The sequence below is a fragment of the Parasteatoda tepidariorum genome, chromosome 1, assembly GCF_982258835.1.
Source record: "Parasteatoda tepidariorum strain Cologne lab strain chromosome 1, Ptep-v5.0, whole genome shotgun sequence".
In the NCBI taxonomy this organism is placed as follows: domain Eukaryota; kingdom Metazoa; phylum Arthropoda; class Arachnida; order Araneae; family Theridiidae; genus Parasteatoda; species Parasteatoda tepidariorum.
In genome coordinates this window covers 60,470,334-60,496,018 of record NC_141755.1, presented here as the reverse complement: position 1 = coordinate 60,496,018, position 25,685 = coordinate 60,470,334, and the positions used below count along the sequence as shown (strand labels likewise).

Here is a 25,685-nt window from a genome sequence, read left to right as displayed (position 1 = left end):
TTCCATTTTTATACTAATTGAATATTATTACTTTTATTGTAGTTGTTAAGTTAACTTTAATTAGTCACAATCATCATTTAATTTTCTCCCTCATTCTAGATTGCGACGTTAAATGCAAATATCATTGAAAATATATACTGTTTGTTTTCATTTAAAAAACTTACCACTTTGATTTCCAAAAATCGCTGAAATGCGTTAATTTTTTTAGAAGATAGATTTTTAATTACCCACTTTAATCAGTTGGGGAACTTTCTCTCTCCTCTAAAAAAAATTAGGTGGTGGTCCGTGAGATAAAATATTTTCTGTAGGGTGGTCCGTGAGGATCTAAAGACTGGCGATCGCTGCTCTAGATAACGAAACTAAACAAACATGTGATGCATTTGGGAACTCAAATGATCGAAATATAAAAACACGATTTTTTGTTAGTTTGAAAGAGAACCAGGCACAAGAAACCTCAAATTTTTGAGAATTTTTCTCTGTGAAAAAAATGGCATTAATTAAATTTTAAATGGTCAAAAAATTGTTTTTATAAAAAAAAAACAATTGTAAAAATTTTTAAATTTTTTTCTTTTTTAACTTCTGGCAACGTTAAAACATTTAATGTTTTTTTCCCTCCATGATAAGTTTTTCAACTTCGAAATAATTTATCTAAAAAAGCCATGAGAGATAATTAGTTACTTATATACTTATATATTACTTATATATTGGATAATTAGAATACTTATATTTTCTATTTATATACATTTTAATTTGGCTTCAGTAAACTGAAACGAAAAATAGATATTCATTAATAAATACTTAAAACAATAATAAAATAAAAATCTTCAATTTCAGATGCATGACTTCCTGCCACATTTTTATGTAAATGATAATTTAATTGAAAATTCATAATTGTAGTAAAGAGCCGGTCAATCAGTTTGTTTAAAAATGATTCTACTCAATCGAACAATATCATAATAATGGACAAGTTTCATTTACTTACAGGCATTGTAAGGTTCTAAAAACATATTTTTAAAAAAGAGGTATTATTTTCTACAATTATCGCAGAAAGAATGTAATCACATAGAAACAATGTCTATAATTTCAAAGGAATTCTACGTAATAAAACAATATTATATTGGACAGGTTTCAGTTGCTTATAGGCTTTGTTATGCTTTCTCCAAACCTACTTTTAAAAGCGAGGTATTACTTTAAATGTTTCACACAGAAAAAATATAATCACACATAAACGATTCTCAAAACAGTTCCATTAAAAAAAATCTTAATGATGGCATGGTTTAAGTTGCTTACAGGCTTTGTAACTTTTCTAAAAAACATAGTTTTAAAAAAGAGGTATCATTTTAAATGCTTCACACAGAAACAACGTGCCTTCTTTCGTTTTAAAAATCCCAGTACATAGAAGTAATTTCATGTTCAAATACAAACGTTTCTCGTATGAAAAATGAAAAGAATTTCTTTGTCTTCGATGACTTCTCTGGTGCTTAACGTTGATCATCGCTTCTGCGCAACGCCTAACGTTGTCCGTGCACAGCATGACATAGTCCGAAACGAAATAGTTTGCGCAACCCATTTGAACTCAGGATAGAGTATGAACTTTGGTATATATTGTTGTGAATGTTAATAATTCATCCCAGGTTGAGACAATGGGTGCACATGCTATCATCTTTCTGTATTTTAGCCCCATGCAAGGGAGAGGGTAAAGTTCAAGAGGCACAAATGAATCGCTATAGGAGAGCTGCAAGGAATGTGCTCACGAAAAGAGTCTGAAGAAGACAACCCACTGTACTTCCTCTGTTGATCACTGAAAAAAAAGAAGAATAAAATCACTCTACAGATCACACCAACAAGCATTTTTACAAAACTAAAAACCATGAAATAGCAAAGAAATAAAAACCATATTAACGATCAAACCAATAAGTATTTTTGTATACAAATCACGATAATTGATAAAGTAAAGAAAAAAAAAGATATCTGAGAAAGTAAAATCTCACTACAGATCACACTAACAAGCATTTTTACAAAACTAAAAACCATAAAAGAGCAGAGAAATAAAAACCATATTAATGATCAAAGCAATAAGTATTTTTAAATACAAATAACGATAATTCAAAAAGTAAAATCACGCTACCGATCACACCAACAAGCATTTTTACAAGATTAAAAACCATAACATAGCAGAGAAACAAAAACCATATTAATGATCAAACCAATAACTTTTTTTTAAAACACAAATAACGATAATTTTAAAAGCAAAGAAAAATAAAAGATAATTGAAAAAGTGAAATCACACTACAGATCACACCAACAAGCATTTTTACAAAACTAAAAACCATAAAAGAGCAGAGAAATAAAAACCATATTAATGATCAAACCAATAAGTATTTTTAAATACAAAGAACGATAATTGAAAAAGTAAAGGAAAAGAAACCAAAACCATACTAAAGATCAAAATAATAAAAACAAATTTAAAAACTAATAATAATAATTGAAAAAGCAAATAAAACGAAAACAAAACCATATTGAAGATCAAACCAATAAGAATTTTTAAATACTAATAACGATAATTGAAAAAGTAAAGGAAACGAAAGTAAAATCATACTGAAGATCAAACTAATAAGCATTTTTAAATACTAATACTGATAATTAAAATATTGAAGAAAAAGAAAGCAAACCCATGAAGATCAAACTAGCAAATATTTTGAAATACTAATAACGATAGTTGAAAAAGTAAAGAAAAAGAAAACAAAACCATATCAAAGATCAAACCAATAAGTATTTTTAAATACCAATAACGATAATTGAAAAAGTAAAGGAAACGAAAGTAAAAGCATACTGAAGATCAAACTAATAAGCATTTTTAAATACTAATACTGATAATTGAAATATTGAAGAAAAAGAAAGCAAACCCATGAAGATCAAACTAGCAAATATTTTGAAATACTAATAACGATAGTTGAAAAAGTAAAGAAAAAGAAAACAAAACCATATCAAAGATCAAACCAATAAGTATTTTAAAATACCAATAACGATAATTGAAAAAGTAAAGGAAACGAAAGTAAAAGCATACTGAAGATCAAACTAATAAGCATTTTTAAATACCAATAAGGATAATTGAAAAAGTAAAGAAAGTGAAAATAAAAGCATACTGAAGATCTTTGATCATCGAAGATGATCATTTGATGATTGAAGATCTGACCACGAAGATCAAACTAATAAGTATTTTTAAATACCAATAACGATAATTGAAAAAGTAAAGAAAAAGAAAACAAAAACATATTAAAGATTAAACCGATGAGAATTTTTAAATACCATTAGAGATAATAACTTCTCTCGCCATTACCCTCCTTGGAGCAATGGATGTGATTATGGTTACAAGGTTTATCCATTTCATGTATGGGTGTTAATTCAATATTTAAGAAAGGTTTCAGTTTGAGTTGGTGAGGGGAGAGAGAGAGCTCACCTCTTTGAAATGTGCGATTTCTTGTTTCTATAGTAGTAAATCCTACAATATGGGGTAAGGGGAGTTCTTTCGATAGACTTAAGTTAATTTTTCATTGAAATCGTGTCAGTATTGAAGTGAGGGGGGTCGAGATGTGGGTTTTCGTGCTTTAGTTGCTAGCGTAGGAATGAAATGTGCTCTATCTCTATGCGTTGACTATCTCACATTGTTTCCTTTCCTTTTATATTGAAAGAGTACTGACATTCTGGAGCAGGAGTGTCCAACCGAAAGTAAAGTTAAGGATCTTCGGAGGTTGGTAAGTCAAGTTTGTCGGAAAACATAAGTTATATAATTTATTCTTTTATTTATTTTTAAAAAATTAAACCTTGTATATAGGTTGGAATATCTGTGTTTGTCAAATGAAAAAACGAGCCAACTTTATTCCAACAGCTTTGTATGTGTACTTATGAAGCGGTACTTTGAAGTAAAGAAACGGTTCGAAGTTTCCTTGTTTTATTATACGATTTTTCCATTTTTCTTAATAAAGAAGCTCCTTTTTGGCTTCTTTTTAATTGTTTTCATAATTGCCGTAAAAAGTAGAACTTTCTTCTTTTCATTATTTCTCAACGTCCTGTCATTTTTTGAGAGTCATAGCCTCCTAATATGAGTCATATTAGTACATATTAATACGAAATTTTGATCTATATTTATGAATTCTCAGAACTGAAATTTGTTTTAATTTAATTTTATTTTAATTACATAACCGGTGTTTAACAGTCGATATCTATCAGATTCATGACTGCAGATGTTTAACTTCATACCCTTGTAATGAAGTAAAGAATACCCAAGTAATATACTTCACACTATACGACGAATAAATACTTCGTATACATTCGTCGTCTTACTTCATACTCTCAAAAGAAAAGCAAATTCGTGGATCATATTTACACTTGATGGAAAATTTATCTAGTGAAATTAACCCATTAGAAGGTGAGGAAAAGCTTGAAAACCTCCCACGCGATTATCCTGACGGCGAAACGACTAACGAGATATTTTGGGTCCGCACAGTGCAGAAGTGGTATACGTATTGTCCATCTAACTTCGGAGTCCAAATCTTGGTCACTTCATCTGGAAATGAGCACCCTAATTCCTGAAGCGATAATGACTCAATGTTCATTGGTCTTGAAACTTAAAATTTATTATTGACAATAATATCCCGATTCTTTGTTCTACTCTAAGTTATCATTTGTATAAATAAACTTATTTCGAAGATTTTAAATCATTATTGTAGCAGACTTAGATTATAAAACAATGGATTTTTTTAAATATTTTTGGAACTTAAATGCTAAATCCAACTTGTAGGTTTCAGAAATTTTTTTAAAATTGAATTAAAATTATATGTTAAAGACGGTTATTACAGAACACGCTTCACTGGCATTGCAAGTATCTTTACCTGCTCCTGTATTTTCAGAAATGTGAAGTCCTGAACTCTGTTGACTGCTACCGACGAGCGTCTCTTCGCTGCTCATGTTGATCACTTTTGAGAGAGTGGCTGTACACTTGAGTCTCATCTCGTCTCTCTGAAAATGGTCTGTTCGTACTGGGAAGCTCAAACCCAAGATGGACGTCGTCTGACCATCCTGATACCTGACAGGCTTGTAACGGATCAGGAATTCCTGTCTAACCTAAAAGATTTTATCCGAAACAACTTAATCAATATAAATATTTTTAAACAATAAAATGCTTAGTAGTCTTTAAATTGAATATATGATATTGTTAAGAATGAAGTGTTATATCAAACTCGGTTGGGTTTTAGAAATTAGAGATAATCATCAGCGGCAAAACCTGCTAGCGTCTTGATTGTGAAGAAAGAATAATTTCGTCAGTGAATTTGCTCGAGATCCTCGTTTAAGGAAATGGACACAGCTGGAAATGCGCGTTTAAGAAAATGGACGCAGCAGGAAATGCGCGTTTAAGAAAATGGACGCAGCAGGAAATGCACGTTTGAGAAAATGGACACACCTGGAAATGCTTGTTTAAGAAAATAGACATGACAGAAAATTAATGTTTAAGAAAATGCAAAGAGCCGTTAAATCGATGCAACTTAAAATGAGTGTTAACGAAAATTGACACAGCATACATAATAAAATGATAAAAAAATGGACACAGCTAAAATTGTATGCTAAAGAAAATGGACATTCTTCGAAATGCGTGTGTAAGAAAATGAACACAGTGAAAATCGTGATTCTACAATGTTCAACCCAAATTTAAAAACAAAATGGGAAATTTCGTATTACTTTTCATTCCTTTTTAATCATTAAGCTTAATCATTTCGAGGCAAAGTCTTTGACTTAGAGTCAGGGTGGATTGGTATATTACAGACTTTTTACACATCTCTTCGTATTCAAAACACTAAACAATTAAATGGTTTCACAAAAATTCCAAATTTGAGCTATTTAATATTACTATTATAAATATATTGGACCTGAGACAACCTTGTTAAAAGAACTGTTGACTTTTAATATATTTTCAAACAGCAATACATTAAAAACAAGTGGTTTAGGAAAATGGGCGACATCACTTTTTTTTAGATTCAATAGTTTATTTCTTTAAAAAATAAAAATGTTCATAAGGGAAGTTTAAGAAGTTGAATCAAATGCTGGGTTCATTTTCTTAAACAAGGCCACATAAAATAGAGGTATTAAATCGATGGCCACATAAAGTCAAGGAGAGATGGTCACTTTTCATCAACACGTATTGACATATTAAGGATCGTAGAGTCCTTTAAAAAATTAGAAATAGGCAGCAAAAGTAGACTCTTTTTTATAAATTAGTCTTCACCACTATGCTAACTACCTCCAAATAAGTAAATCTAGTTACGAAATTACGAAACGTTTGAGCTTAGTGAATTTCGTTTCGTAATAAGATGGAGCTAATAGAAAGAAATTCTTAGCTTTTTATTACAATATTGAAACAATTTTTTAAAATTTTTGAGAACCGTACGAACCTTGCATATAACATTTCGATTCTACAAATCTTACATATTTGACATATTACATATAACAAATCTAACATATTATATAGAACCCTACGGATTATCTGATTTTGCACATTTAGAGCTTGATGAGTATCTATGAGTATAAGCGATTGTGACTGGATGAGAGGTGTAAGGTGCATGCAATGGCTCCATGAAGCAAAAGCAAATCTAACATGTTATCTGACAGAACCTTACATATTATCTGATTTTGCACACTTAGAGCTTGATGATTATCCATAAGTATAATCGATTATGACTGGATGAGATGTGTAAGGTGCATGAAATGGCTCCATGAAGCAAAAGCAAATCTAACATGTTATCCGAAAGAACCTTACATATTATCTGATTTCGTTCACTTAGAACTTGATGGGTATCTATAAATATAAGCAATTATGACTGGATGAGATGTGTAAGGTGCATGCAATGGCTCCATAAAACAAAAGCAAAATTTGAAAATCTTTGCCAAAAATATAATGAAATTTTTCGAAAGCGATTGATTAAATCTGTGCTCAAGATATTGTTTATTGGATTCTTTTTTCTTATTTTCCTTGATAAAATCCATTCCCTACAGCTTATTGTAAGTTTTTTTTATGGTTAACTGTATAAAATGTGTTATTTTAACTTAATTTTTCGTTTATTGTATTAGATGATCGTCTCACCTCAACTTTAAGGAGCGATGGCCACTTTTTAGTTTCATTTTAAATGATTTTATTCTTATTTTGTTCTCACTATTCCTTTATTTTTTTACGAATGAGAATTTAAAATATGCTAAATATTCCTTGTATCTCTATTCTTAATATTTTTACTTCGATTTGAAAAAAACTATGGCCATCTGTTCTAGACTTACCAAAGAAATAGCTTAAATTTTAGCTCATATCCATTCATGAATATGAAATTAGTATCGGTAGGAATTGGAATTGGTAGGTCTCATTGGTATCTAGGGCATTGTTTCCAATGTATTTTTTTAAATGCTAAATTGAAAGAATTCTGAAGAAAAAAATCGATAGGACAAGTAGTTCAAAAGTCATAATATTTTTATAATTATTTAAATTTTTACTATATTTAAGCACAATTTTCTGATGTTGTGCTCTTAGACAGGTGAGCAATTGTTTAACAGCAATTTCTTATGTTGAACTCAATTAAATGAAAACTAAGTCTTTCGAATTAAAAGTTTTGAACTTAAGAGGGTTTTACGTTTAAAAGTTTATGACTCAAAAATTTTTAACTCATATTCATAAACCCTCACTTCTTAGCTCCATTGATTTAATTTTGAATTTATTAGATTTGGCGTAAAAAATAGAAACAGTGTGTCTAGATAGAAATTGTTTAACTTTCAACCTCTTTTGATCCCTTCTCCTTTTCTCCCCTACCCCTTCGCCATTGCCAGATGTTCACCATCTCTTTTCTTATTCAACAAAATATTTGGAAAAGAATGAGTCATTGCACAAGGGCATCAGAATAGTGATAACTAGATAACCTACTGTATTATTAACTATTGTAGTTTTTACTTCTTTATATGGTTTAAATCTTGAGACTAAAATGTTAATAGTGAACGTTTTTTTTTCTATTCAGTAAATTGATTAGTTAATAATATATTTTAAGTAGTGGATAATTTTTTTTCTGTTTAAATATAAAAATCTTATTTTTCTTTAAAAATAATTAAGTTCTTTTTTTACCATAAATAGCATATTGATTACTTATACTCGAAATAATACAATAAGAGTACAATGAATTAATTTTTCAACAAGTAAAAGGTTTGGAAAAATTCTTGTAACGTAAATGTATTTAGTTTAAAACATTGTTATTATAACAACAATCAATTATGGTTAACCCTTTGACGCAGAATTTTTATTAAACAAATTTTTAATACTTTTTCCATTATTTTGTATTAATTTAGGTCCAAATAAGTAAAAAAAAAATTATAGTTTGTATTTTAATAATTTACGGTTAGGAAATATAGCATAAAACACTGTTGTATTTTTTTTTCTTTTCTGCATTAAAGGTAAAATCTTCCAAGCAATTATCTTTCAAGAAACAGTTACTCATCATTGAAATTTCTTTGGATTTATGTTCTTATTCAAATATAATTCTGAAAATCTGACAGATTTAGTAATTATTAGACTGTTTTTTTACAATAAAAAAATTCTAAGATATATTTTTGCTAGCGGTTAGAGTGTCAGAATATATATATATATATATATATATATATATATATATATATATATATATGGACTCTGGTGTCCCATGTCTCATCCATCTGTGTTAAAGAGCAAGAACAAATTTTTCAAATATGTCACCAATTTGAAATTGTTTAGCTGGAATAGTTGAGAAAACTGGAAAAAACAAACAAACATATTAACTACTTACAGGTTTATCATTAATGTACCACTTGAGTTCAGCTGGGGGATTTGATTTTGCCGATGTGCAATTAACGTCCACGGTGTCACCTTTTTGATACTTCGGCTTTCCTCCGGTGATGACTGGTCCATCACCGACAACAGCTATTGAAAAATCAAATTATATAAGATAACATTTGAAATAAATGTTCTAGAATAAATAAAAGCAGAAATTCAAATGACTTACAGATGAGACAAATCATAAAATACGTTTGGGGGATGAGGGAGAGATTATACAAATTATAATTTTTTTTAATAAACTTGTAATTTTTTTATAAATTGATTTGCTTCTTTCCTTTTTGCATTTAATTTACTCCTCAAATACTAACTTAAAATACTCAAAGACGTTCCCTCAGAATAATAATAATTATATAATTATAATAACAAAAAGTATTACAAAGCTTCTTTTTGCTTTTGCTGTGAAAAGTATTCTAGTTAGCTTAATAAAGGAAAATTTTTTCAAATATAATAGCTCATATTTTCTCAAATTAAATTGTAGGAATTAATTACAGTTTATTGATGAATCTGAATAATAATAAAAAATTTCCAAGTTATTTTCAAACCCGCTTTACGTTTGCTGCTGCCATCTAGGGTGCGAAATAGTAAAATAGAATAGAATGGAAAAAGTAGAAGAGACCAAAAACTTCTACAGATTTTTTCTTTTTGGCTCTAAAATGTTTCATTATGTTTCTTTCACTATTATCTCTTTTTTCTGGACTAATTGCAATACCAGATCTCTTAAATTTTAAAGATGGCACTTCTAAACATATCTTTTAATTGAATTTCAATCCTGTTGTATTTCGCTGTATTCGAAATATGTTGCTGAGTTTTTTGGATATTATAAGGAATTTAAAATAGTGTTATCCTTTTTACTTTTCATTTATGATTATTAGGATATTCATTTTTTAATAACCATGAGGAAAAAAATGGAAAAAGAGAAAAAAGAGAAGAGAAAGTATGAGAGTGATAGGATTTCTGTTGCATAAAAAGATTTGTTTCCAAACAGTACTTTTATTTTACGATGTAGGTGTACAAATAATGAATGTTCCACAAAATTCTAGTATAAAATAAAGAATACAATTAATTTAAGAAATAGTAAGAAATTTTATTTGATGTTCTTATCATAATACCAATAAAGCAAATGTTAAACATATGTGTGTCAAATAATATTCTCGAAGAGTATTAGTCCAGATTTAATTAATCTTTTTGAAGTAAAACCTTATTATTCTTACTCATAAAATATTGTTTGAAATTTTGGAAACTAAGAAATTGCAATTGTTTCCTTTTATTTAATTTTATCATAATTTTAATATAATTGTGTGAAAAATAAATAGTTGACTTTGAATCTCCTAGATGGCAGGCTAATTTAGCTATTGAGTGATATGAGAATATTTGTTATGCAGGGAAGCCGATGATAAAATTACAGGAAATTTTAGGTATCCTGTTGTTTTTGTAGCATTAAAAAATAAATTTGGAAACAAGTTTTCGATTTTTTGTTTCTATTTAGTTCTAGCTCATCAGAATGTTAAGCATAAATAATAACATAATTTTTCTGTTTGCGCAAAACAACACGGAAGTTTTTCTTGTCGATAACGGATATTTTTCAAGACAAATTTTCCTTGACTGTTTGAGTAATCATTCTGATCAATTCTGTAATTTCTAAGTGCAAATGCAACATTTTACGATGAGCTGAAGATAAATTACTTTATTTTAAAACTTTTTTTTAAAGTATTTTGCGCGTCATGTTACGAGTATATAGTATGCAGTGAAAATTTAAGCAAATTAAGAGAAATCACATTAAAATCCAATTTGAATCTTAAAAATAATATTTATTTACATATTTAAGTAGAACTCCTGAAACTAAACAGATTTTTATAAATATTTTTCGAAAAGTTAATATCATTACACTTTAAGAAACTCAAATTAAAGAAAGATTTTCATAGAATGAAAAGAAATGATAACTTAAGTGTCACTTCTAAATGATGTTCTTAAAGTATAATCTAAGAAAAAAAAAAAAGGGTTATTTTGAGATTGGGAGGATCTGAATTTTTTTGTCAAAGGCAAACTTCTGTATTTGGTAACTGTTTCAACTTCAGCCCTCATATACAGTCATACATATTTCAGTCATACAATGAAGTTTATAACCGGTATTTGTTATAAAACTAGCATAAAACAAATTTTCAAAAGTAATCAACTTTTAAAGTTATGTAAATATTACGATAGATGGCGCTATCAGAGTTATACTGTCAGAAACAACTTCGAGTTAAAACGTACCGATTCTCTTCTAAAATTTCCACGAGATTTTCAGTAGTTCCTGATTTAGAAATCCGAATCCTCTAGGCACTCAACTGTCGGAGGCCCCAGTGCTCCTAATCTTATACAAACTTAACGAATTGTGTACATGCAAAATGCATTCAAAGTTTTTACGTTGTGAGTAAATCACAATATAAAGTGTATATTTAATTTTATATTTCATTCTTTTTTTTTCTAACTCGTAATTCTAATAGACAATTTTTAAAGAAAATCACAAAAAAAGTTATTTTTAATACCCTAGAAACTAGGCACGGATCACGATTTTCTAATTCAGCTGCCATTTACGACGCGCTCCCCTGTTTGGCATTTTTTAAAATAAAGAAATTGTTCATTTTTTTTCCCCGCTTAGGCAACAGATTTTAACTGAAATAAAAGATTGTATTTAAATTTGAACCAATTACAGACAAGAGAAAAATCTCCAGAACAGATAGCGAGTAGTTTAAGGCCGCTGAATTGTAAATTAGTGATCGGGTCAGTCAGGCATTATGATAAATCAGGCACTGGTTTTCAGTACAAAAAATCATGTCTTTTAATGTTTCAAGGTCTAATGGTTTTTAAAACCACCGCTAATAGGTACAATAGTTTTTAAAGTGTCTGTGTTGTGAATAGTAGCAGAAGCAACTTAATATTTTTAGGGATATGATGGTTAATGCACAATGATATTGGTTGAAATTTTGATGCTGCGATCGAGTTAGAAATCAAAATGACGTTAATGTATGGCTAATATTTATGTTTCGTACACGATAAAGATAATTAAAGTATTGAATTATAATTTGTTTCAGAATAAGAAAAGATAAAAAAAAATAAAGATGTTTTTCAAATAAAATTAAAGGAATAAAATAGAAGTATACACAGGTATAAATTTCTGTAAAACAAAGTAGCACGTATTAGGAAATACGCTTATAATTTTATTATACAAAAAAGAATGCATAGTTTTATTACATTATAATTTTTCATAATATATATTTTATAATATTGTACTACATAAAAAAGTCTTAAAATTTAGCATTTGCCATCTTAGAAGCTGTTGTCACTGATACATCATGAATTCCTAAAACTGGCAAAAATCGGTATTCTTTTCGACGAATGTTCTAGTATTCTATCGTCTATAAGATTCCAATTGATTTGATTCCAATTTCATTCTCTTGAACTTCAATTCCATTAAATTTCAATTCTATTGATTTATTAGATTTCAGTTTTATTGAGTGGATCAGATTTAAACTCTACTAATTCTATTAGATTTCAATTTTATTAATTCGATTAGATTTAAATTCACTTCGATATTAATTCCATTAGATTTCAATTTTATTTATTCGACCAGATTTCAATTTAATTCTTTTATGTTTCAGTTTTATTGAATCGATTAGATTTCATTTCTATTACATTTCAATTTCACTTAGTTGATTGGATTTCGCTAGATTTTATTGATTCGATTAGATTTCAATTCACTTCGATATTAATTCCATTAGATTTCAATTTTATTTACTCGACCAGATTTCAATTTAATTCTTTTATGTTTCAGTTTTATTGAATCGATTAGATTTCATTTCTATTATCACTATATCTATTTCTATTATACCATTTCAATTTTGCTTATTCGATTGGATTTCGTTAGATTTTATTGATTCAACTGGATTGAATTCAATTCAATTATATCTATTAGATTTCCCTTGTATTGATTAGATTAGATTTCCATTATATTAAGTTGATTAGATTTCAGTTCTATTAAATCTATAAGATTTTAATTTTATTGGTTCTATTGTATTTCAAATCTATTAATTCTTTTATATTTCATTCCTGTAAATTTTGTTAGATTTTAATTTCATTGATTCTATAAGATTTCAATTTTATTGATTCTATTAGATTTCACTTCTATAAATTCTATTTGATTTCAATTTCACTGATTCGATTAGATTTTAATTCAATCCAGATTTAAATTTTATTGATTAGATTAGATTTCAATTCTATTAACTCAATTAAATTTTGATTTTAATGATTCTGCAGATTTCAACTCTACTAATTCTGTTTGCAGATTTCAATTCTATTAATTCTGTTTGATTTCAATTCTGCAAATAGGGTAAAATTCGCTGATGACACCATTACAAATTGGGATGTTTGAGATTTAGCTAATAAAGAATGGAGTACCTGAGGCCTTTGCATTGTCACCAACGATGATCTCTTCGCTGCTCATGGAGTAAGCTTGAGAAATAACTGCAGAACATCGCAGTTTCATTGCTCCATGCCAGAAATGTCGAGGTTCCGCCGTGAATCGGAGCCCAAGTGTGGAGACCAATAGGCGATCAGGATGCCGTATGGGACTGTAGCGAATTTCATATTCCAAAGGAGCCTGCAAAATAAGTAAATCAAGAATATGATGCCTAAATGAATCGACTGAAAATCGATGCCTAATTGAGACCTAGCAAGTTTTTCATTAATTCAGTGGTGACATTTCGTATCACTGCACAGTTTTTTAATACAGAGCCAAAGTAAATTAATATCTATTTTGTATTAGTACCTATTCGAATTGATGTAGACAATTATGTTTATTTACTAATTTTAGTTCTCGATTGATTTAACTCCATTAATTTTAATATTTTTACAGGATTGTGCAAAAGCAGTAAATGTAATTTCTGCCAAAATTAAGCAGTCTTGAAGATACATAATTTGATAATGGTTTAATGATTGTACTTGGCAGTTTTATCAATATTTCATGAGATTATATCTTTAAAACCAATTATTTACCGAAAATGAACTTTACCTCGTGTCCATTTATGTACCATCGTAGAGCGGCAGCAGGTTTTGATGGGCCTGCTGAGCAAGTGACATTAACATCATCACCTACTTGGTACTGAGGTTTCACACCTGAAATAGTGGGCCCGTCTTCCGGTAAAACTAGAAGAAAAAAGAAAAAAATTCTTTAGATAGTTTGCAAAGAAGGTCACTGTTTTTAATTAATATGATTTATCATTTATTTAATTTATTTAATATGATTTTTTTCGGTGTTCAATATTTGTTTGTTGTGAGATAAAATTATAATAAATTCTGTACATATTCTGAAGTATGATAAATTAACTAGTAACTCAGAGTTTTTATGACTTCGTATTAACAACAACTATGGGCGATTTCAAAAGAAACGCATATATTATTAATATCAATAACTTATAATGATTTGTTTCTATCCTTATTAATAGGTTATATGTATAATCAATGTATAGGTCACGAAAATTGTTTTTATCCCTATATTAGGGGAAAAAATGACATTGGTTGTATTGTCTCCAAATAGTTGAAGTTTCAAGTCAAATTTTAAGGGGGAAAATTCATTAGTCCTCGAGTCCTAAGTTGGAGAGTTTTTCTTCTCTTTTGAAACATGAAATTACATGAATTATCCGTTAATAAGTTTTTATACGCTATAAGAATAATATTAATTGTAAGTATAGTATAAATTATATGAATATTATAAATTATATGAATACATGATAACATTAAACTGGTCTTAAGTATATGGATAAAAATGCGTATTTCACATTGTATTCTGGAGAGTCAGAGAAATTAAGCATTTACTATATACTAGGAGGCTTAGCCCCCTGCTCGCTAGCGCTCGTCAACCCCCGGAACTGCTTTTGCAGTAACTGCTTTCGCAGTCACTGCTTCCTGTAATTTGCATATTATTCTTGTGCGATGTGTGCGATAATTTTACAGGTAAAATTTTTTACTTAGAGTTCAATTTCCGTGGGATTCTGAATTATCCTTAATTTAAGGACACGAATATATTTCGTTAATGAAACTGTGCCATTAAAGTTTGTTTTCAAAATTTCTTAATAACATGATACAATCTTTTAATTTCAAAGGAAACATATTCGATTTAACTCATTTTTAAATTAGTTAATGAACTTTATAATATGATAGGTTAACCATTTAAGATAGAATAAAACAAAACAACATAAAGTACGAAATTATATAGTACATAGATATCATATAGTACATAGATATTATATAGTTCATATTTATTATATAGTACATAATTATTATATGATATGGTGGTATGCAACAAAAATTGAAATTATATAGTCTCTAATCTATAAACTAGAGCTTTTCTCATTGTCTAAACACCAAATAACAGTAGAAAAGTAACGAGACAAACGCGTGTTTGTCATTTTTCTGTTTAGATATTGAGAAAGCTTCTAACTTAGTCAAAGAACTGAAATTATAATTCCATTTCTGTACTTTTATTTGAGCTTTATTCACATTGTTTCCGTCATTCTACGTAGAACAAAGTATATCCTTTTACGATATTACGGTTTATGGGCATTATACCGATATTATCGATGTAAAACAATGGGTGTAAAACAATGATCTCACGTTTTTCTCATAAGAAAAGATTCTAAGATTATTCAAGTGTAATAAACAATGACAGTAGCTATCCAAATTTTGTTAAGCTTTGAAAAGTTTGTTTGAAAATTTAACCAAATCGTGCTACTTTCTACGAGTTATTTTATACCCACGTTCATTCACAGTTGTCTTTCATACGAAATGTCTTTATTGGATATTAAGAATATTTAAAATATTGTGGAGGCGCAAATCAATGCTAAAGGCAATCCCCTTAACGACGGATGGGAGAGGCGTTAAAATAAACGCTGCAAAAGTGATTTGTGATTCAAATAACTGTCAAAATTATTTATGGCTTTTTGGAACAGATGATCTTTGAAATCGTTCTAAATATTCTTGGAACGATTCATAAAATTCGGAGCAGTATTTCCTTTTCTTTTCTCTCTTTTTTTTAACGAGCTTATTTCAGTGAAAAATAAAGAGGAAAGTATAATGATTCACAGGTTAAGTGTTTCGCAAATAAAAATGATTTATAAAAGTTTGTTTTGAAAATTCTTTAATAGTGTCGATTGATTGATAGACTTATCCATGTAAAAAAGTAGGGGAGAGTGGGGTCAATTGTAACAAAATTCACTTAACTATTTTTAACTTACAAAAAATCCGATATATTATTAGTATTAATTGACTGACGAGTAAAGTAGACTATCCTCTACTAGAAAAAAAAAACCTTATTTTAAATGTTATTATGTTTGATATTAACAATTTTTGACAGTCGTGCACTTGTTACAACTATCCCCACTTACGGGGTCAATTGTAACAGTTCATAAATTCAACTAAAACATAGTTAATTGTACATATTATCATAGTTGTGATATATTTTTTTTATTGATCAGAATAGTAGTGATATTTTAAGAGTAAAAATAATAATGAGCAGAGACCTAAAGGGTTAAACTTTTAACTTTAAGGGGTTAAAAATTTTAATTTATGCTGTGAAAGGTGACAAATAAAATAATGCACATGCAACATAATATAAATGATATAGGAAACTATTGGTGGTTCTTAAAGAGTTAAGTAATGGTTTGTAAACATAAGATTATATTTATTTTCAGCTGTTACAATCGTCCCTTTACTTATGGTTACAATCGTCCCCAAGACGCCATTTCAGCTTCATTTGTTAAAAATAATGCTAGTTAATTAACAAAACTATTTTTTTTATTGAAATGTTAATTAAGGTGTACACTTACATATTCGGTTAATAATTTTCATATGTTTAAACAAAATTACTTTGTTACAATATAATATTCTAATACCAAAAAAAGTACCTACGTAGCGTGAAAATATCTTTTGTGACGTAACTCTTTCAAAAGTGCATAAAAATGCTTGCCAGCAGGGGTGTACATGTAGATTTATTAAATACACCTTGTACGCCACCTAGGTACCAAATCTAGAACCCGACAATCGAAATTTTTGCTCTGTTATAATCGTACCCTGTTACAACTGACCCCACTCTCCCCTATATTTAGAAATTTGACAATCGAATAATTGATTAATTTTAATTGTGGGATTTCACAATTTTGGGGTAATTAAACATTGAGAAAAAAAAGCAGGGTTAAAACTATCAGAATATGGTAAACTGTATCGTGTTTCTGGCTCTATGAAAACACCAAAAATCAGAGCAGTATTTCTTTTTTTAAACGAGCTTATTTCAGTGAAAAATAAAGAGGAAAATATAATTATTCACAGGTTAAGTGTTTCGCAAATAGAAATGATTTATAAAAGTTTGTTTTGAAAATTCTTTAATAACACAGATTGATTGATAGACTTATCCATGTAAAAAATAATATTTAGAACTTTGATAATTGAAAAATTGATTAATTTTAATTTTGAGATTTCACAATTTTGAGATAATTAAACATTGATAAAAAGCATGGTTAAAACTACCAGAATATGGTAAAATTTACCGTGTTTTTGGCTCTATGGGAACACTAAAAAGCATGTTATTTTTAGCCGAAGCTCATTGATACCGAAGAAACTTTTGGTGAAATTAACAATAAAATATGGTTTTAAAATATGTGATAAAATTTGGTAGTTTTATCATGATACCTTAGAGCATGGTATAAAAACCATTTATTCGGTTTGACTTACTTTTCAATTTTGCATTTTAGCTAAATGTGTGGTGATAAGAATTATAATTTTGAAAACTATAATTTCCGGTAGACCATTACCGTATGAATAGACTAAATGCTGCATATTTTGGCTATATATATTGTAAAAACTATGTTTTTATTTATTATTTTTTCTCCATAAATGTCCTATTCATACAGTATGGTAATTTTATCCGTGTCGGCTTTAAGATTAAACTCATTGTTTTAAATCCAAAAATGTCGCTAAAATAAAACAGCAAAATATACTAACTAATGTTTTTTTAATGCTTAAGTTAATTTAGTTTTTAGCCATGAAATAGTACATCAAGTAAGAAAACGTTTTCGGATAGTATTGGGATTTGGATAAATATTCTATTTTTTTTCTTTCTCTAAGATAGAGATAAATGGAGAGTTGGATAGAGATAGATAAACAATAATAGACAGAAAGAGGTAAGTTGATATAGGTTTTTTCTTTTTCTCTGATAAACGAATATTTTATAAAATTATTTAATTATTTTACTGAGTGATTTATTACGCTAAAGCATGAATAATGTTAAAAATTTCAATGTTGTATCTAAACAATATGAGATACCTAAGTTTATAAATTTTTTTTATATGATGTAATAGAAATCAATGCATGAATAATGATGCGAAAAAAAAGCTATTTCAAATGCAAAAAAATTGTTTCTTATAAGTCTTTAACTGTTTTTAATATTTTAATGATAGAGGGAAAGCGATAGACAAATAAAGGGATTTTTTATTTTTTTTATTTTATCCCAAACAAATATTTTATAAGATTATTTAATTATTTTATTGAGTGATTTATTACGCTAATACATGAATAATAATGTTGAAAAATTCAATGTTGTATCCAAATAATATGAGATACCTAAGTTTATATTTTTTTTCTGTGATATGATAGAAATCAATGCATGAGTAATGATCTGAAAAATACCAATTCCAAATACAAACAATTTGTTTCTTGTAAGTCTATAAATTCTTCTACAGTAAAAATAATTTAGAAAAAAAATTGAAAAATTAAAATTTTCAATATAAATGATTTAAGTCTATTTAAAGACTTAATTTATTATAGACTTATTATAAGATTATTTATAGACTTATCTAAGAAATTATTAATTTCTTTTTCCGTGATAAATGAATGCAAGCATAAAAATGTTGAAAAATCACAATTTCAGATACAAATAATTCATGAGTCAAACTAGTCTATAGTTTCTTTTCTGATAGAAATTAATGCACCATAATGCATATACTTAAAAAGCAATTTTTGAACCCTCCATGCAATTTTATGCGCTTTGTTAGGCAGTGTAACATATACCACTGAAATTGATTCGTCGCTGAAAGAACCCGAAAATAGCTACGGTCACAGTTCACTAGTAGATGTCTGAAATACTAAATGCACGGATGGCTGACGAACCGCCGCTTTTTTGAAGATAAAAAAATAGTTTCGGAACTTATATCGAATCCTTTTAACCCTCTTTTACATATGGATGACGATTATTTCTTGCCAACAACGTTTTACTTCCTTCAGACATGAAACTTTAAATGGCCTTTCTACTTAGCATCAGATTGCTCATTGATTGAAAAAAAAATCTAAATGTAATTGGTAATTTATTTTTCATATCGCGTTTACCATTTAAAATTTTTTTTGTGCTGATAAAAATATTTTGAAATTATTTATTGATACAATTTTATTTGACTATTGGGAGTACAAATTAGCTCGGTTCGTTATTTTTGTGGTCAAAAATGCATTTAATTTCGAACAAAATAAATGAATGGATTAATCAAAGTATTATCCGTCACTGGCTACTACTTTTTTCCATCTCAGGCAATTTTCGAATTCCATCTCGAAAAAATGCCTCGTCTTTTGAGGCGATCCAAGTTAGGGGGCAATTTTCTATTTCTGCGAAAGAAGCGAACCGGTGACCTGCCAAATCGTGCTGCATCCGTCGGAACAACCAGTAATCACAAGAAGCAATGTCCTGTGAATACGGCGAGTGTGGTAAAATATCCCACTTGAGCGCTTTCAGAATTTTTTTACGAGTTTTGAGACATGAGGCTGACCGTTATCATGCAGAAGAATAACTGTGTCATGTCTTTGCTCGTATTCTGGCCGTTTTTCTCGTGATGCACAACTCGAACGAATCAATTGTAGCCTGTACCGATCGCCCGTAATGGAATAGCCATGTTGTAGCAGCTCATAGTATACAACACCATTCACCATTCTTCTTTCGCAATTCACCATTCTTGAAAAGGCGAAACCATTCCCTACATGATTTATCAGTTTGAACATTGTCACCATAAACTTCTACAAGCATTCGATGAGCTTCAGTTGCATTTTTCTTGCAATTAAAGCAGAAACATAAAACCTCCCGCAAATGCTGCTTAGTTACCACAAAATTTGACATATTCAACAAATTAAAAAACAAGGTTTTTGTATGAAACTCAAAGCGATATAAAGTGAATATTATTGACAGATGTCTAACCTCTCTGAAAGCACCGAAACCAGCTGTCACTATGAGACATTCACAACAGCCAGAGCCATCTCTTGAAAACCGAACTAATTTGTACTCCCAATATTTAAGGGATCTGTCCCTGCTCGCTTCGATCACCAACCTCCATAATTGCTTCGCAATTATTTTGGAGCAGTTCAAATATTACGTAAGTATATACATTTAACAATTTTGATCTCTTCCCCTTTACTGACAAAAATAATCAAATCACAAGCGCTTTCCTACACTTACGTAAGAAAATCGCAAACCCTTCCCTGGGTTTTTGCTTTGACTTTCACTTTTACTGTATTAATTTAATTTTAGGATTAAACTCAAGTAAAAGACAACTTTGCATTAAAAAAATTTTGGTTTTTATTCATTTTATAAAATTTTCAGAAAATTATATGAGTGGATTCTTTTTTTGAACTCTGAAATTCTTCGAAAATTTTTTTCTAATTTTTTTAATTCCAAATTTAAAAGTTTTCCATGAATAGTTTTTGGTTTCATATTTTTATTTTACTTTTTAAGGAAATTTTGTAAATAAGGGTCTTACATTATGTCTTAATTAATATCATATGTAAGCATTGCCCATATGTCATATTCCTTCTCCCCCCCCTAGCCATCAAAAATAAGCAAATCAGAAACACTTCCCTTCTTTAGGTACTTACGAAATATCTGAACGGCCCCTTCATGATAAGCAAATTAACACATAAAAATTAAAAGCTATTCAGTTTAAAATTCTAAAAATTTATGATTTTATAAAACACAGAAATGGTTCTATAGATTTTATTTATGATTCTACTTGAATAAAATATAAATCTAATAACTTTGAGCAGTTACCATTACAACATTGTTTAACAACGAGTTGCTTCAATAAAAATTCGTAAAATATTTTTCACCGAAGAGAATATTTTGTAATAACGTGAAAAGTTAATTATTAAATAGTTAAATAAATAATTTGTATTAACTATTTTAATTTGATATTTGAGCACTTTTTATGTAAAATTTATTAATAAAAGTTACTTAATTTATTATAATGTTAATTTAACGCCTAACTGACAGACATTTACAAAGAATATTGTTAAGTATTTTGAAACGTACTACGCAAAATATACATATTTTATTGTTTCCTCATTAGCTAAATTTACTGGTATAATTGAATTTTCAAAATATTTCTTGGATAATTAAAAAAATAATTTCAAACCTGGTAACTGACTGACAATCAATCAATTTAAATTAAGAAAAATAATACTGATTCAATAAGAGATTCTTTTGAATTTAAAATGAATTTTAAATAAAGTTACAACAGATTTCATGAAAAAACTAATCTGACATTTGATTTTCAAAATATTGCAAGAAAAAAGAATGACAGAAGTAATTGGTAATTGACTGGTAATTGGTAAATTTCATTTATATCCTAACACACACAAAAAGTAAATTATGTTAGGTAATTTTGAAGATAAAACTCTCTAATGTATACACAGAAAAAAAATTGTTCGAGCAAAACTACCAAAATAAGGTAAAACTTACCATGTTTCTAACTCATTATTAGTCAATTATTATTTACAACTTACAATCATTAGCGTGAATATATTTTATGTATCAAAATATGAAAGCGAATGAGGTTTTAATGATGAAAGATATTTTTACAAGTGCATGTTTTAAAATTATTGTTAAATATAAATTATTTGATTAATAATTTAACGAATATATATTTTTCTGAAAATTGGAAAAAATTGTTTTTGAGTCAAACTTGTACATAAAATCTCCACAACTTTTTTAATAAGTTCTTTTCTTTTATGCTATGTTTCAACAGTATATAATATTCTACTAGTTTTAAATATTTCCACCCTTCGCTGAAAATTACATTACTCATCTTTTTACTCTTCACAAGGTGAAAACGTTAAATAAATTGTCATTTCACCACTTTTCCGGAAAAATTTCTAACAATGTACGCTGTTAAACAATATAAAATAATCTTAAATCACATTATCATTTGTATTCGCTGCAACTTCAATATCGTGCGAATTTGAACATACTTACTTCTTACTCACATACATACATACTTATTTCACATCATACTTACTTCTTAGACTTGATTACACGAAACTAAGGTTCCATTTAAACCAAAACCAGTTAACTCTTTAAAGTTGGAGCAAATCTGGACTATATAATGGTTGAAGGTACCGATATTATGGTTAAACTGATTTTTCTGAGAAAGTTGGCTTAATAAGTTATTTATTGAACACAAAGCCCCTGATGTTGCATTAGCCACTTCCTGATTAGTTCTGTCACGTTAAGCTGCATAAATTGAGGTCTTAATTCTCAAAAACCCTTCATTTAAACAATATATTGAACAAAATTTCCTATTAATTTACTATACAATATTTTAATACATACGTTGTAAGTGACACGTGACTCTTAGAGAAATCTCCAGTTTCCAAGAATTAAATTGCACTTATTTTTAAATCGAATTATTTCTCAAGCCGGAAATGTAAGACAACTCCCCGAAAGAAGGAAAAAAAAATATATACCATTGTATTTTTTTTTATATAAGTTGATTCTTCAAATTTTCTTACATAATTCCTTTTCTCATTTTCCCTTATAACTTCCGGTCACACCACTCCTACCTATCCTCTCCATTCATTTCAAGCTCTTTGAGCAAATAATGAGACTGACTTTATTCTATGTGCGTATCAACTTACTTTTTGAACGACAACCTTTTAAACTTCTTTTTTTTATATATATCTTTAAGTTCTTAGAATGGGATTTGGGGAGGAAGAGTTCAACCCTCTCAGGTGTTAGAGAGCGGGATTGAAGACGGAAATTATTCCATCACACGACAGGTACCTTATGCCATGAGATCACGCGTTTATTTATGGAGTGCTCGTGAGCATTACGTGACAATTGCCTGGGTGTTTTTAGTATCTCGTTCTTGTCCCACCCTTTATGACATACATATAATTTTAGAATAAGAGAAAAGAATAGAGGAATATTCCAATGCTTCTCTGAATAGAGGAGTATTCCAATGCTTCACTGAATAGAGGGATATTCCAATGCTTCACTGAATAGAGGAGTATTCCAATGCTTCACTGAATAGAGGAATATACCAATGCTTCTCTGAATAGAGGAATATACCAATGCTTCACTGAATAGAAGAATATTCCAATGCTTCTCTGAATAGAGGAATATTCCAATGCTTCTCTGAATAGAGGAATATTCCAATACTTCTCTGAATAGAGGAATATTCCAATACTTCTCTGAATAGAGGAATATTCCAATGCTTCACTGAATAGAGGAATATTCCAATGCTTCACTGAATAGAATAATATTCCAATGCTTCACTTAATAGAGGAATATTCCAATGCTTCTCCGCATAGAGGAATATTCCATTGCTTCACTGAATAGAGGAATATTCCAATGCTTCACTGAATAGAGGAATATTCCAATGCTTCACTGAGTAGTGGAACATTCCAATGCTTCACTGAATAGAGGAATATTCCAATGCTGTAGAGTGTGGTAAACAAACTCTAGAAAGTAGATATTTGTTACCAGCATAAAAGCCGAATCAAGTCTAGCTTTCAGTGGAATTTATTTATTTATAATGGTTAGACAAACGCTTACTTGGAACAATGAACAATATAACGTAGGAGAGACTTGGTGGCTTGGAGGATGCGCAGTTCTCGCAATCTCTCTCATTAAGTTCTATCACTTAAGGGGTCCAAATTTCATCTACTCTCCTGATCTGGAGAGCCTATATTTTGGGGGTCAGAAATCTAAATCCGTCATAAAAAGGTGTGTTTATTCAGAGAAAGTACGTTTTTGTGCCTGATTTCTTAACGTAAAATATCGTCTGCACTAATTAATTAGCATATTTGAGATCTCCCCTTTGAACCTTTGAGATTGAATCCTAGAACCTGAAGATTTGATCATTGGATCAAAAGTTATACAGGTTGGTCTATTTTTTATTTTCATAATGTGCATTACCTTGGCTTACCTTCAATTGATCAATTGATTGCTATTAGTCAGCTGATCTAGTTTAAATTTATAGGTTGGATATCTCTATATTATGACGTATCTCTTTAAAAGACATCTCTATGTTGTTAGCTTTGAAAGAACGCAGGTTGATGTAAAGATCATTAAAGGAAATAGATAAAAAAATGGTTCAAATACAAAACTCCCAAACTTACGTAAGCAATTCCAATATATTTGAAATTTTTGCTGCATTCCTTGTCAGAGTATCTAGAAGTTTATAAAATTGCGCATTTTTAATATTTCAATATATTTTTAATATTTTTATTATTTCAAAAGGAAAAAAAAACATAATTGTTTATTGTAATTAAATTATTGCAGATTATGTAAAAAATCTGATTATTGGGGTAAACAGTTTTTAAAGCTTCTGTCTGCCTACGCAAGATCAATCTAGATATTTTCTTAAATCCAGAAGAGATATTTCCGTTGATTTTAACCACCACAATTTCCTGTTCAGAACTTTTTACGTTTACGAAATGATCATTTTCTCCTCAATTTTCCGCAAAAAGGAAAGAAGAAAAATGCGAATTTGTCATTTCAATACTGTTTTTTTCTCTCTCCCGAAGAACAAGAAACTCTTAAGAAATTTAGGAAGCAACATATATTTTCTTTATTCTTCAAATGCTTTTGCCATTGTTTGAACCAAGAAACAGAGAAAGTTCTCATTTCGATTCGAAAAAGAACCAGAAAAATGACCTTAAATTTAAATAAAAAAAAAGGGGGGATAATGAAAAAGTACTTTTTTCAGTGGAAAAAACCTAGTAATGAGCCAGGAATCAGACGAAAGAAGGGAGGGATGGCCAGGAAAGAAATTGCTTTTTTCTCTCTTTAAGAGAGAATCCGATTAAAAAATAATGCGAAGGATTGAAAGGGGGGGGGGAGAGGAGAAATCCATTCACGATCATCTACGAGTGGAAAGTACACGCGATTATGAAATTCCAGTCTTTAACCCATTGACAGTAGGAAAAAAAAGAGTAGGGGGGAGTGCACTATGCCATAAATCACGTGTCTGGATCTTGAGAGTTTGGCCTGCTCTCGTTTCCTCCGTCCTTGATTTCTTCCCTCTGCAAGCCCTGAAGAAAAGAGGGAAAATAAAAAGCATGGGAGGAAATGTGGCTTTCAGAATTTTGAAGGGCTATGCAAATAAGACTGAAGATGACGTCCCACAAGCGGTTATGCGTAATTATAGCGATTTACTCTTTTCTTTTCTTTTACTTGCTCACCCCCTTTTCCCTTCGGATTGGGTTGATTTTAGGTTGGGCTGTTTAAGGGTTCTAATTTATGAAAAGTCTGCATTTGATTTTTTTTTTTGCTTTCAAGATGAACATTCGACCTCGTAAGCACTTATTAAAGATAAAATTTAGTTTTTTTTTGTTTCATGTTTCGTTTTGCTTCTCAGAAGTTCTGTAGTTTTCCCACAACATTTTTGTAGAAATTCCGAGCACATTTATGGTTTTTTAAATGTTTAAGTAAAGTGTTCTATTTTGG

The 25,685-nt window shown here is 29.2% G+C and overlaps 1 protein-coding gene across 1 annotated transcript in view; it reads right to left on the bottom strand.

Annotated features, from left to right (window-relative positions):
- Nucleotides 1–1,168: 1,168 nt before the first annotated feature.
- LOC107440209 (uncharacterized) overlaps nt 1,169–25,685 on the bottom strand; it is a 288,195-nt gene continuing 263,678 nt past the window's right edge. Inside the window, exons 4-8 of the mRNA XM_087165238.1 lie at nt 13,944–14,077; nt 13,331–13,532; nt 8,844–8,977; nt 4,893–5,124; nt 1,169–1,801 (exon numbers count right to left, since the gene is read on the bottom strand). Coding sequence (XP_087021364.1) covers nt 1,725–1,801; nt 4,893–5,124; nt 8,844–8,977; nt 13,331–13,532; nt 13,944–14,077 — 779 coding nt within the window. The 3' untranslated portion in view covers nt 1,169–1,724. The remainder of the gene's footprint in view (nt 1,802–4,892; nt 5,125–8,843; nt 8,978–13,330; nt 13,533–13,943; nt 14,078–25,685) is intronic.